We start from the raw sequence: 13,212 nt of genomic DNA, 5'->3' as shown, positions 1-13,212 counted from the left end.
TATGACTGCTTATTGGGGGTGGGAATTGCAATTTGTTACTTTGTATCGGGGGAAGGGAAACTAGTTTTGGGTTCAACTATGTAGTGCCGATATTTTGTTTCCTGAATAAAATGTTCTTTGAGGAAGAATTCTTGCCTTGAAGGTCTTTTGATCAGTTTCATCTATCAGAACCATGATGAGAGTTGAGAGTGTGTGTGACTGGCCCAAGGTCACCCAAGCTGGCACTGTGCCCAAAGCAGGACTACAATTCAGATTTCTCGCCTGCTGCCACAGCCACTACATCAAATTGGTTCTACAAAGTTGTTAAGCTACCACAATATTATTTCATAAATAACAATGAATCGGGCAGGGAGAGGGAAATAAGGAGAAGGAAACATGTTTTATTGTGATCAGCTCAGCCTAAGGTGACCAACTTTCTTTTGCCTCCAAAGTTAAGGGGATTTAGTTCTGGTTAGTGCTTGGATGGGGCAGCGTACAAGGGCATTCAGAGCTCACTCCAGATCGCCAAATAGAATCAAATTCTATTCAGAGGCACATTTAGCTTTATTCAGCCTTTAAAAAAGCAGGCTAGCAAAGGTCAAGGAGGCATAATTATGATATTCGATAGTCTAGTACAGGGGTAGGTAACCTTGGCTCTTTTATGGCTCATGGACTTCAACTCCCAGAATTCCTGAGTCAGCTATGGGGAGTTGAAGTCTATGAGTCATAAAAGAGCCGAGGTTGCCTACCCCTGGTCTAGTAGGACCACAGAGATGGCACCTGATAAACCAGATTTTGAGAAGCCGTTAAGCTAACACAAACAACCTTATCTGACAAAACAAAATGATAAAATTCAAGATACATTAAAATTAAATAGTTTAAGAATAAATGAAATGTAACCTTTAGCGGCAAAATATCACTCATCACCTCTTTATATAGATATCTTCATTAAATCAGATAATTCATTGGAAAATACTGTCAACCTAAATTAACAGGTTTAATGTTAGTGTTAAATAGATTGATCCATTGTAGGCAATATATATACTTACCATCACAGCAGGGTTTTTCACAGTGATACATGGAGTTGTTGCACGCTGGGCTCCACTTATACCATGGTAGTATTTAAAGCAGATTTTTATTTCAGCTAAAAGGGAAAAAAATGAAGAGAAAGAAGTATAAGAATTTCTGCACAATTCATAGTAAGTGAAGACAGTCAATGGAACAGCTGCTTTGGTAGCAATAGCCACAATTCATTGAGACCATATTACTTAAATTGTAGCAATTTGATTAAATAATGAGATCATTAGTCTAATAATTGTTTCTCCAAAAGAGATGCCCTTGAAACCTTTGGCAGCAACACAGATATTATTAAGCTATTGAAACTATACAGATGCCAAAATTAAAATTAAGCAGCCCAATTAAGCAAAGGATTTCAGCTTTTTCCTTCTTTGCTTTCCACATCTATTTTTCCCCCCAAGTTTGTTTTTTAAACAACTGCAAGAATCTACACCCATCATTTTTCCTGGACCCAAGAATCCAAAACTGTATCTGTTTCACTGTAATACATTGTCCCTTTTTGAGTAAGTCAGAAGTCAATCAGTCACAAGTCAGAAGGCCATGCCTAACAAATAAAAATGGCAGGAGGCTGCAGCCCAGCCATTTTTAAATATGATACTTGCCATTCAAAAAGGTAAGTTGGTAGGTTGATAATAAGGGTCCTGAGGGGCTACAGATTGGCAGGAATATTCCCACTCATTCACTTCCTGCTGAATTGGAAGTTTGTAACAGACATTTTAGGAATAGCTAGCCCTCATGTTTTATATCAAGAACCATAATACGCTTTCAAAAGTCCAGATGTGCTTATTAGTCCAAGATTAAGTTCTAGACAAGGTAATTATCAGCTGCAATATCTTCTCAGAGTTGTTGAGATTTGGGTGGCAATTTGAATATATAATTATTATTGTTGTTGTGTTGCTTGTTACTTAAGATCTACATTTTAGTACCCCAAATTAGAACTTGAGAATCAAGAATCTGTGCAGAATATATTTTTAGCACTTTACTTTTTCTTCCACACTTCCTACGTGAATTGCAAATTTCATCCCAACTGCTATAATGGATTGATCAATTACTGTTCCAAACTACACTTGAACGTTACAAAGAGAACACAAGGCAAAGAAAGGGAACAGGGCAGAACATCAAGCAGGCAGGAAGAATTTCATTAACATTACACAAGCATCAAAAAGTTCTCTTTGACTCAATTCATACAAATTCTCCCTGTGGAAACAGTAATATAAATGATGAACTGCTGTAAATACATATCTATGACTCAGTACCAGAGATAGAGACCATTCAACTTTATGGCCAGTTCCCACAAGCTTTAGTACTATTTCTTTCATTACAAGAATTAATTCTGTCAACTGATTTTCCTCAGGGAGAAGACAAAGTTTTGCCATTTTTATTGACTTTCAATTTTAATGAATCATAACAAAGGATATGAAGAAAATAAAAAACGTACTTAAGCATCTAGCCAAAATATTAATTCAGAATTGCAGCACAAGATAATATAAATTTGTTTTTCTTTCTAAGGCATGATATGTTATTATATCTCAACTCTTACACAGTCATATAATCAGAGGAATAAAAAATTAAAAAGTCTAATTTTATAGTCAACATTGTACACTTCCTTAGCTGAAACCAATGGTGCTTTGAAAACTTTTAAACAGAAAATGTTTACATCAACATGAATGTAAAAATGTAGGGTCATTTTGGTCATCCCAACTATTATCACACTAAGATAAAATATAAAAGGAGAAATGAATAATTATGTGCTGTCAGTTATTTATAAGTAAGTTTGTTCAATAATCACCTAGAAGCCCTACTCCCTCAGTAATCTACACTCCTAAGGTTTAGTTCCTGCTATATCCCTTCCATTTTTAATTACCACCACAGAAGCATTAAATCAAATCCTAATTTATGGCACTAATAGGAAGGAAGAAGAATGGATTGTGTGGATTATCTGATAACGATTAGTAGTATGCATTTCTTCACTGGGCTCAGTAGGAAAGGATTCTCCTCACAGTAGAGGAGATATTGTGACTAACCCCACTTTCTCATATTGGAAACAAAAACACAGGAGAAAGTCTATAAATAGGTTCCATATTTGCAAACTAAGTTATTTGTTGGGGTTCTTATATTATCCTCCTTTAAATAATAAACTTTATTAACATAAGGTCAGAGGGAATTGTTCCATTGCTATGCTTCTCTGGTCTTGATTGTTGCTCAGGGGGTTTGATGAGATTTATCTCAAATCAGATATCTGAATAAGAAATGACTTTTTGGAAGAGTATGGAAGTATTTAACTAGTATTGTTCTGTCAATACTACTTAAGATGACAAAAAGAACATCTTAGGACAGTGATGGCGAACCTTTTAGAGACCAAGTGCCCAAACTGCAACCCAAAACCCACTTATGTATCATTGGGTGCCGGGTGGGTGTGGCCCATTGGGTGGGCATGGCCCATTGGGTAGGCGTGGCCCATTGGGTGGGCGTGGCTTCAGTGATAATGGCAGACTGGATGGGTCTAAAACGTTCAATCAATCAATCAATTTCAACTTTGCGAGATCTTTTTTTTCCCACGAGAAGTTGAAATTGATTGATTGAACCTTTTTTTTTGCACACGGCAGCGGAGGCCTAAAGCGAAAAGGTTTTATAAAACCCAGCTGAAGGCCTAGGACTGGGGCGATGGCACACGTGCCCACAGAGAGGGCTCTGAGTGCCGCCTCTGGCACCCGTGCCATAGGTTCGCCACCACTGTCTTAGGAAGACTATAGGTCAGAGTTATGACAATTCAATGCAATAGCCATTTGAAATTCTAGTATATGCTGTACCTATATGTCTATGAAAATGTTGCCAAAAATGGTATGAAAGTTGCTGCCTAGTCCACCAGACTAGAGTGGACTGAGTGATATAAAAGGAATAGACTGAGCAAAGCAAAAAAGTAGGACCAAGAATTTCTATCTCCCCCCCTCCATTTCAGGGGAATAATTACTCATATAACCTAAAAAGTATGGTTAATTACAATACCACCTTTTTATTTTTATGCCATGGAGACCATCCCAGGGAACTCCAATGGCTTTAAAAACAGTTTGGGAGGATATATGTAGCCTTGGGACTGCAGTTTGCTCATTCCACTATAGACAATGCATCTAGAATAAAAGTTGAATGTTTTATTTATTTATTTCAGTTATTCTAGAATTGAGAGCACAAAGCTTTTAATCACATGGGGAAGCAAGCCATATTACTGAGCTTCAGGATACCAGCTTATCCTCCATTGAAGCTAGGAAGAAAAGATGGGCTCTGCCTTCTAAAATATAATAGGGAGAGCAATCGTTTTATACAACCTCCGTTAATTTTAATGTTTTTATATTCTTGTTTTTACTGTACTGTAAGCTGCTCAGGATTGTTTGGAATAGTGAGAGGGGTGGCATATAAATTTAATAAATACATAAATAAACAGTAGTCCAAAAGAGCAATTTGCCACATTATCATCATATAGCAAGTAATATTCCTTCAGCTTTTCTATGGGGGAAGGGAGCTCCTCTTTGCTTATCAGACATTGTCAAAGCCACAAGAATTTCAATTGGAAATTTCCCGTTTTATTCTTTTCTCCAGAGTATGGGGAGGGCCATACTTCTCAGCTCCTCTAATAGCATTAATGCTGCAGTACAAATTCAGCCTGTCTTTTTAACCAATGATAGCTGGAGGGCAAAGGCTTATTACACTGATGATCAAAGGTTTGTATTTGACAGCATTATCATTCCTTCTTCCTCTAACTCCCCTTCATGTTCTCTTCTGAATTATTTAATCTGAGTACCACATTCCTGTGTTTGGATTCTTTTTCATCCACCAAGATGATTATAAACCATGACATAACAAAGTCACCAAAAAGATTCATCAGAACATCTGTAAAAATTATGTGCCAGTACTGAAAAATTGGTGGAAACAGATTTGAAAAAAGCAGTTGAAAAAAGACCAGGTGGAAATATTATGGGATTTCTGAATACAAACTGATAAAGTTCATAACACAATTGATTTCTCTGTAGTTGAAAGGAAGAAAATGTTGATAATTGATGTGGCAATACCAGAGGATGGTATAAGACAAAGAACTGGAGAAGATCACAAAGTATCAAGATCTGAAAATTGAAACAGAAAGATTATGGCATCAACCAGTCATGGTGGTCCTGGTGGTTATTGGCATACAGAGTGCCCTACCAAAAAAATCATGGATGGCACTTAGAAAATATGCATATTGACAAAATTTCCATCTGTCAAATACAGAAGGATATCATATATACTATGCCAATACATTATAATATCCTACAGAAGAATTTGATGCATATAAAGGCCAACATCAGTTAAAAAACTGAGCTATAATTTCACATTGTTGTGAACAGATAATAATAGAGTGGTACTTTGGTACCCATCGGTACTTGGTTCCAGTAGGCGTGATGAGTATCAAAAATGATGAATACTAAACAATTTGTTCCCATCAGGAATAATATAATGAGTCACAAGGCAGCTGACACTGACAAGTTCTAATTTGTGCATTGAGTACCAAACAAACAATGAGTACCTGGACAACATTTTTGCGTCAAAATGCGTTGAGTACTAAATTGGATGTGTTTCAAAGTAATTGAGTATTGAATTTGTCAGACTTGAATACTCTAATTTTACAAAAAAAAAAAAAAGCAATCCTGCTTGGAACAGCTTATATTTTAATGCTACCTTCATAATTATTAGGTCCTTGGTTAGGACTTGAGTTAATATGTTTCCACCCATCTTATGTATCTAATTGTAGATATAATAATCTATATAAATAAAAATGTAAATGTTCGTTTGTTCAAAATCTTAAATCTTCGAAAGTTCTTCACCGATTGCTTTGAAATTTTGACACAACGTTGCATTCGAATACGCGCGTGTTTTTATATACCTATATTATATAGATGTCACACCTGTGACAGGTAAAAACATGATTTTTGAAAAACAGCGCCATCTGTTGGACATAAAAGCAACACACGCTTTTACCAGACTGAGCCACAGCAACGCGTGGCCGGGTACAGCTAGTATAATAATAATAATAATAATAATAATAATAACAACAACAACAACAACAAAAATAATAACAATAACAATAACAATAACAACAACAACAACAATAATAATAATAATAATAATAATAATAATAATAATAATAATAATAATAATTTGTTCTGACAATTCACACTTGTTCAAGCTGTAGGATAGTTTATTTTATTTATTTATTTTATTAAACTTATATGCCGCCCTTCTCCCAACAGGACTCAGGGCGGCTTACAGCATATTAAAACGATACAAACACTATCCCCAATAAAAACCAATTAAAAACAAATATTTACCGCTGTGTTACCATTAAAATTCTAATTAAAATTGTCCCTATTTAAAATTCTCCCTAGGCCAGACCCGCNCCAACTAGCGGGACTGGCCTGAGGGATTTTAAAGGGGGTTTTAATTACTTTTAAATTGGACATATTTAAATATTTCGTTTTAATCAAATTTTAATTAAGTATATGTATATATGTTAGTATTTTATTCAATTGTCAGCCGCCCTGAGTCCGTAAGGAGAAGGGCGGGATATAAATGCAATTAATAAATAAATAAATAAAAGATCGGAAGACATGGAGAGGCCTGGTCCAGAGAAACGTCAACAGTCGGAAAGGATTGCATGGATAAAATCGTCACCTCATCAGGAAGCCTGTTCTAGTCCTGATAAGACTCAGTGGTGTTTGGAGAGGAGAGATCCCACCCCCAGCAACTGCTATGTGGGATACCGCAGAATTTGGTCCTCTCTTTACTCCTATTCAACATCTACATGAGGCTGTTGGGTGAGATCATCCGTTGTTGTGGTGTGAAGTATGACATCCAATTGTACAACTCCACCCCTGGAAAATTAAGCAATGCTATGAGCGTCTTATCTCAGCAGATCAGGCTTTTCTTTCAGGTTCATATACACTGTAAATCTTTTTTATTTTTAAATAATACAGATTTTGATGAAGAATTCCATGATGATCAAAACCATTAACCACTTCAAACAGCAGAATTTGCTTTTGTTAGAGTTCAATTCAGAACTCTTGACAGGAAACTGTCAAGGAGAAAAGCAGAAGTAGATTTATTTATTTTATTTATTTAATTAAACTTATATGCCGCCCTTCTCCCAACAGGACTCAGGGCGGCTTACAGCATATTAAAACAATACAGGCACTATCCCCAATAAAAACCAATTAAAAACAAATATTTAACCGCTGTGTTACATTAAAATTCTAATTAAAATTGTCCCTATTTAAAATTCTCCCTAGGCCAGACCCGCTTGCTGAAAAAGCCATGTCTTGAGGGCGCGGCGAAAAGTTAGGAGATCTGGAATCGTCCGGATCTCGGGGGGTAGTTCGTTCCAGAGGGTGGGGGCACCCACAGAGAAAGCCCTCCCCCTGGGGGTCGCCAGCCGACACTGCTTGGCTGACGGCACCCTGAGGAGGCCCGCTCTGTGGGAGCGTACTGGTCTGTGAGAGGAAATCTGTGGCAGAAGGCGGTCTCGGAGATATCCAGGTCCGATGCCATGGAGCGCTTTAAAGGTGGTAACTAACACCTTAAAGCGCACCCGGAAGGCCACTGGTAACCAGTGCAGCTCGCGCAGCAGCGGCGTTACGTGGGAGCGACGAGTCCCTCCCAACACCGCCCGCGCGGCCGCATTCTGGACCAGTTGAAGCCTCCGGATGCTCCTCACAGGGAGCCCCATGTATAGAGCATTACAGTAGTCCAGGCGGGAGGTGACGAGAGCGTGAGTGACTGTGCGCAGAGCGTCCCGGTCCAGAAAAGGACGCAACTGGTAGATCAGGCGAACCTGATAAAACGCCCCCCTGGTCACGGCCGACAAATGATCTTCCAGTGTCAGCTGTGGATCCAGGAGGACACCCAAGTTGCGTGCCCTCTCTGAGGGGGCCAAAATTTCGCCCCCTATAGACAGCGATGGAATCAGCTGACTATGCCGAGGTGCCGGCAACCACAGCCACTCGGTCTTGGAAGGGTTGAGTCTGAGTCTGTTCCTCCCCATCCAGACCCGTACGGCCTCCAGGCAACGGGCCATCACGTCAAGNCACTCCTAACTCACCGAGACGCCGCAGCATGATACCGTGGTCCACGGTATCAAAAGCCGCTGAGAGGTCCAAAAGAACAAGGACAGAGGAATAACCCCTGTCCCGGGCCCTCCAGAGATCATTAACCAACGTGACCAATGCCGTTTCCGTGCTGTGTCCCGGCCTGAAGCCCGACTGGTATGGGTCTAGATAGTCTGTTAACAAGAACTGTAAAGCAAGTAAGATAAAAATATGAACAAGATGTTAATAGATTTCTTGATACTTTCACAATTTAGCTGAACCTAAAACAAGAAATGCAAGCAATTTAAAGAACAAAAGTTAATGTATGAATTGCAATGTAGACATGACAGAAGGAAGGATATAGTTAGCAAGAATATCTAAGTTTGCAGAGTTGAAGTACAAGGCATAACCCTAGACCAGTACTGGCGAACCTATGGCACGCATGCCAAAGGCGGCACTAGGAGCCCTCTCTGTGGGCACGCGTGCCATCACCCCAACCCCGCCTTTCCCCACGGCCCCCTCACCAGCAGCCCCCCTGGAGAGTCGCCCCCAGGCGTGGCCCGCACGGAACAGTGCAGCCAAGGACATAGCCAGGCAGCAGGGACAAGACTCTGCCCTCGCACCCCATAGCGTGCAGATGATGCTGCAGGGTGTGGGCGGAGGGTGTGGCTGCCATGGCGCTGCAGGGCTGCCTGGGCGATCTGCAGCAGGCCATGGAGGAGGTGCGTGGCCCTGCGGCTGGGTGGGGCAGGGGGTGGACGAAGGTGTAGCAGACAGGGTGGGAGGTGGAGCGGGGGGTGGGGGGCAGTTTTTGGGCACTCGGTCTCTAAAAGGTTCGCCATCATTGCCCTAGACTTACTTTAATTTCCTTTTCTGTTTCCTTATCTGCTTGATCCAGTTCCTTTTGCTTACTACTTCTTTCCCTTTTTCTGCAGTTTTAATAACACTACTTGCCTCAAAATACGTATATGTAGGAATTCACTGCTTATCTACCAATATTTCTCAATCAACATTTTATATTGCCACTGTCTCTTGCCTGATAAGATTTTGAGAGGATATAAATTCTAGGGAATACTAAAATGTTTCAGAAACTCATTGCAAAGATTCCAAGGATTCCTCTAGAAATGAGTTGTTCACATATATACATTCTGTGTTATCAGAAAACTTACGTTCCATGAAATAGGGACCAGGTTCAATTCGCCATATGATCTGCCCTTTCTGTGTTCCAGTTACACCACGGTTTTTGGAATCCCAGAAATTTGCTGGTGAGTTCTCATCTGAAAGGGAGAAAAATCTATTAAAATATTACATCTATATCTTAGTGCTAGGGAAATTAATCCACTAAACTGAAAGTCTGAAACTTTTTTTATTTCAGCTACAGATTGCAGTGGATGAATGATCATCTCCCATGGAAACTTCCATAAAGAGTTAAAATCGTAAAATCAATATTGAGATAAATGAATAAATAAATAAGTATAATTCTTGCATTTCAAGGATAGTGCTGAGTGCCTTTCTCTCTCTCTATTGAAGTAACAACAGGCAAGATCACAATTAATATTTAATTAATCTCATTCCTCTGAAACCAAGTCTATTCATTCTCAGTCATTTGGGCAAATGAAATTGTTGTTTTTCCCCTGAAAAAAAATATTATTGCACAAAGGATTTCCCTTTGACAAAGCTCAAAATGAATAATGTAGCAAATAGAGTGGAATCCTTCAGTTTTTAGACAGAGGAAGGAAATATTTATATTTTTACCACTTGCCATAATGACTCTGAGTGACTAACAACCCTTTACAAACAACAATCAACAAAACTAAAATAAAAAGCAAAATGCATTCTGGTCAGCTATAACATCATCCATCCCCAAGAAAGGCACATCTAACATTCCAATCCATATGAAAAAGGGTTTTAATGTTTTCCCCAAAAAAACCCAGCAGGTTTTGGGGCCAATAAAGTCTTGGTGAGGGTCACTCCAGAGGATGTTTGCTATCTTTTCCAAGTTAGACCTTAGAAGGGATCTAACTAGATGATATTGGCACAACAAAGAGTCTGGGGCATGCCCAGCCTGTGGAAGGGATTATATAACTGGAGATAGGCAGTCCTGAAAATAACCCAGTCTTGTGTCATGTAAAGCTTTATAAATGATAATCAGCATCCTGAATTACACATTGTAGACTATTGGGAGATAGTAAGCTTGCAAAGCAGTGATGTTTCATGGGCATGCCATAGTATATCCATAACTACCCATGACACTGCTTTCTAGGCCAATTACTGCTTCCAAGTGGTCTTTAAGGTCACCACATAAAGCACACATCGCTGTAATCCAGCTGGGAGATGAATAAGGCATCAGTGATCACAAGTAGAGCCTTCTGGTTTATATCATTTGAAGTTGTGCAAAGACCTTCCTGGCCATAGCTGCCACCTGCTCCTCAACAAGAGCCAAGAAGACCCCTAAATGTCAAAACGCTTCTGAGCAGGATAGTAAAGTGTCCTTCTTAGATATGACAAAGCAGAAGCTTGTAAAATGTTTCACTAAAGGCATAACTGCACTTCAGTATTAAACGGTAAATCCCTCTGCCCTGACAAGGGCCAGCAACAGCAACGTTTTCTAGGTTGAAGCTCCAGAAAAACGCATCAAAAATAGTAACAGAATGCATGCTTGGTCATTAGAAGTGTATTACTATATGTACCTTTCAAGATAGGAGCTCCCTGCTAGTCCATAATCTTTTCTAAATCATAATAAAGGTGTTGATTAAAAGATTAAATTGTTCCAACCTTTGACTAGTTGGGGAAAAAAATATTTTCTACTGCTTCTCCCTAAGGAAGACTTAGGAAAGTCTTACTGAGTAGGCTTGGAAGCCATATCTGTCCGCAACAGATCTCCATTATATCTGTCATACTACTTTTATCAGCTGTATAAGGGGGATTTTAATACATGGACTTTATCAGGTCAGGAACAATGATATCATCTGCCAAAATGCCTGATAGTGAATGGATTTCCAGAAAGCAAATGAGGTGAGCCTTTCAAGTTTTTCTATTATTGTTGCAGATTGACATTCAGGAAGTCAAAGAATGGAGAAAATAACACAGCAGAGACTCTTCGTGGTTCCTTCTCATTGCTGGGCATAAATATTAACACACTTTTATATTTATCTTAAAAACTAAATGTTGCATTTGAGTTCTGAAAGTGGTATATTAATGTTTACTGAATTTTAAAATTTGTATCTATTGCAGGCAAGTAAAGTTCACCAGAGATTATTCCCGGAAACTGCACTCAATAGTTGCTTTGTTTTTAGATAACTGAGATTTATGATGCTCTGCAGTATTGGATGGTAGGGTTCTGCCCTTGTGCTTCCAGAGACGTAGAAACCACAGAACACATGGTTCTTCTCTCCCAGTTCCCGGCATCAACATGTTTTCAATGTCTTATTATAAGAGATCTATTTGATGAGTTTTTCTTGTCATGGTTAAGAGTGGTTTGTCTATCGAATAAAGCCATTTGAAATTTGAGAATATAATTATAGCATGTGTGATCTCTGAATTATAGTCAATAGTTTTGTGGCATCTGTAAAATCATCCATATAACATAAGTTGAAAAAAAACCACAAGTTCAATATGCAATTAGAATTGGATAGGCAAATTCACCAGCAAGGATCCTCTAAGAATTAAACTCTGGTTCAGTCCATATAGACCAGTGGTTCTCAACCTTCCTAATGCCGCGACCCTTTAATACAGTTCCTCATGTTGTGGTGACCCCCAACCCTAAGGGCTCTCCAAGCGCGCACCGACGCCGCCCACTCACCCGCCGTGCCCGGGGCTCAGCACGCCTTGCCTGTCCTCACCTCACTTCCGAAGGTCGCCGGCCTGTCCGGCTCCAGCTGGCCGGGGAGGGGGGGCAGGGAGGCCGCTCTGCTGGCTCCGCCCAGCCTGGTTGGAGAAGCGCCCAGGCGGGGAGAAGGAGAGAGCGAGCGAGAGAGAGCCAAGAGGGTGACAGCGCTGGCAGAGCTTAGTTCAGCCTCCTCCGTGGAAAGGGCCGCGAAGCAGTGCGGCCTCCCTTAGGAGATGCTCGACGGAAACGAATCTGGCACTGCAACGGCCCCCAGCTCGAAGCCATGCGGAGACGGATAGAGGAGCGGTGTCTCGTTTCCTAAGACCATCGGAAATATGTGTTTTCTGATGGTCTTAGGCGACCCCTGTGAAAGGGTCGTTCGACCCCCAAAGGGGTCACGACCCACAGGTTGAGAACCGCTGATATAGACTATTATTTCTCACAGTAGTAAGAACTTCCTTATAATATTTTGGCTCCAACATAAATAGCCTTTTGCAATTTATGTAATCCAAATAGGATTAAACACTAATTAAATTGATTTCCTTCTTCCAGTCATTACCTCCATTGCTATTAAGACTAATGCTGCGAATAAGATGGACACCATTTCTGTTCCCAATGGAATAAAATGAATCTGGGGGAGAGAACTTCATTTAATTTGCTATAGAAAAAAAACCCATTTAGGAACAAGACTTTTTAAACTTTAACACACATAAGCATTAAGAGACAGGAAAAGGAAACGACAGCTCTTGTATCACAGTTCCACTGTGCTTTTTTAGCTATACAGCTGCTATATTATGGTTGTAAAATGAATGAATGCATAATTAATCAATTCCTAAGAGAAAAGTGTTCCACTCTTCTTGAAAAGTATTCTCCATACAGATTCTTCTTTGAGGCAAACACTACCACCACCCTACCATATTAATTGAGCCATAATTTCAGTAAGTGAAACTACATTATTTTTTACATTTGGACTCATTCTAACAACTATAAGTGAAAGTTCAAAATAAATACTTTCATAACATCATCCCATATTCAGAAATAAGGCAGAAGTAAGAATCACAGAACCAAAGAAAGAACCACAGAAATATAGCCTAACCTTATTAAATATATATCTGTCCTGTTATAGCAAAGTCAAGACAAACAAAAAGAATAATTACAAATGAATAAAATTTGACCTGGAATGGAGCTGTGAGATTTTATAGTTCTGATTCTCACTTT

At 39.6% G+C, this 13,212-nt stretch overlaps 1 protein-coding gene across 1 annotated transcript in view; it reads right to left on the bottom strand.

The window, feature by feature from the left end:
- The window catches only part of HECW2 (HECT, C2 and WW domain containing E3 ubiquitin protein ligase 2), a 116,824-nt gene that overhangs the window by 76,874 nt on the left and 26,738 nt on the right, over positions 1-13,212 (bottom strand). The window contains exons 2-3 of the mRNA XM_015813025.1: positions 9,335-9,442; positions 1,029-1,123 (exon numbers count right to left, since the gene is read on the bottom strand). Coding sequence (XP_015668511.1) covers positions 1,029-1,123; positions 9,335-9,442 — 203 coding nt within the window. The remainder of the gene's footprint in view (positions 1-1,028; positions 1,124-9,334; positions 9,443-13,212) is intronic.

This window comes from Protobothrops mucrosquamatus, unplaced genomic scaffold, assembly GCF_001527695.2.
Source record: "Protobothrops mucrosquamatus isolate PMUCROS unplaced genomic scaffold, P.Mucros_1.0 scaffold129, whole genome shotgun sequence".
Lineage (NCBI taxonomy): Eukaryota > Metazoa > Chordata > Lepidosauria > Squamata > Viperidae > Protobothrops > Protobothrops mucrosquamatus.
The sequence above is the reverse complement of the archived record's forward strand: the minus strand, read 5'-3'. Positions and strand labels throughout refer to the sequence as shown.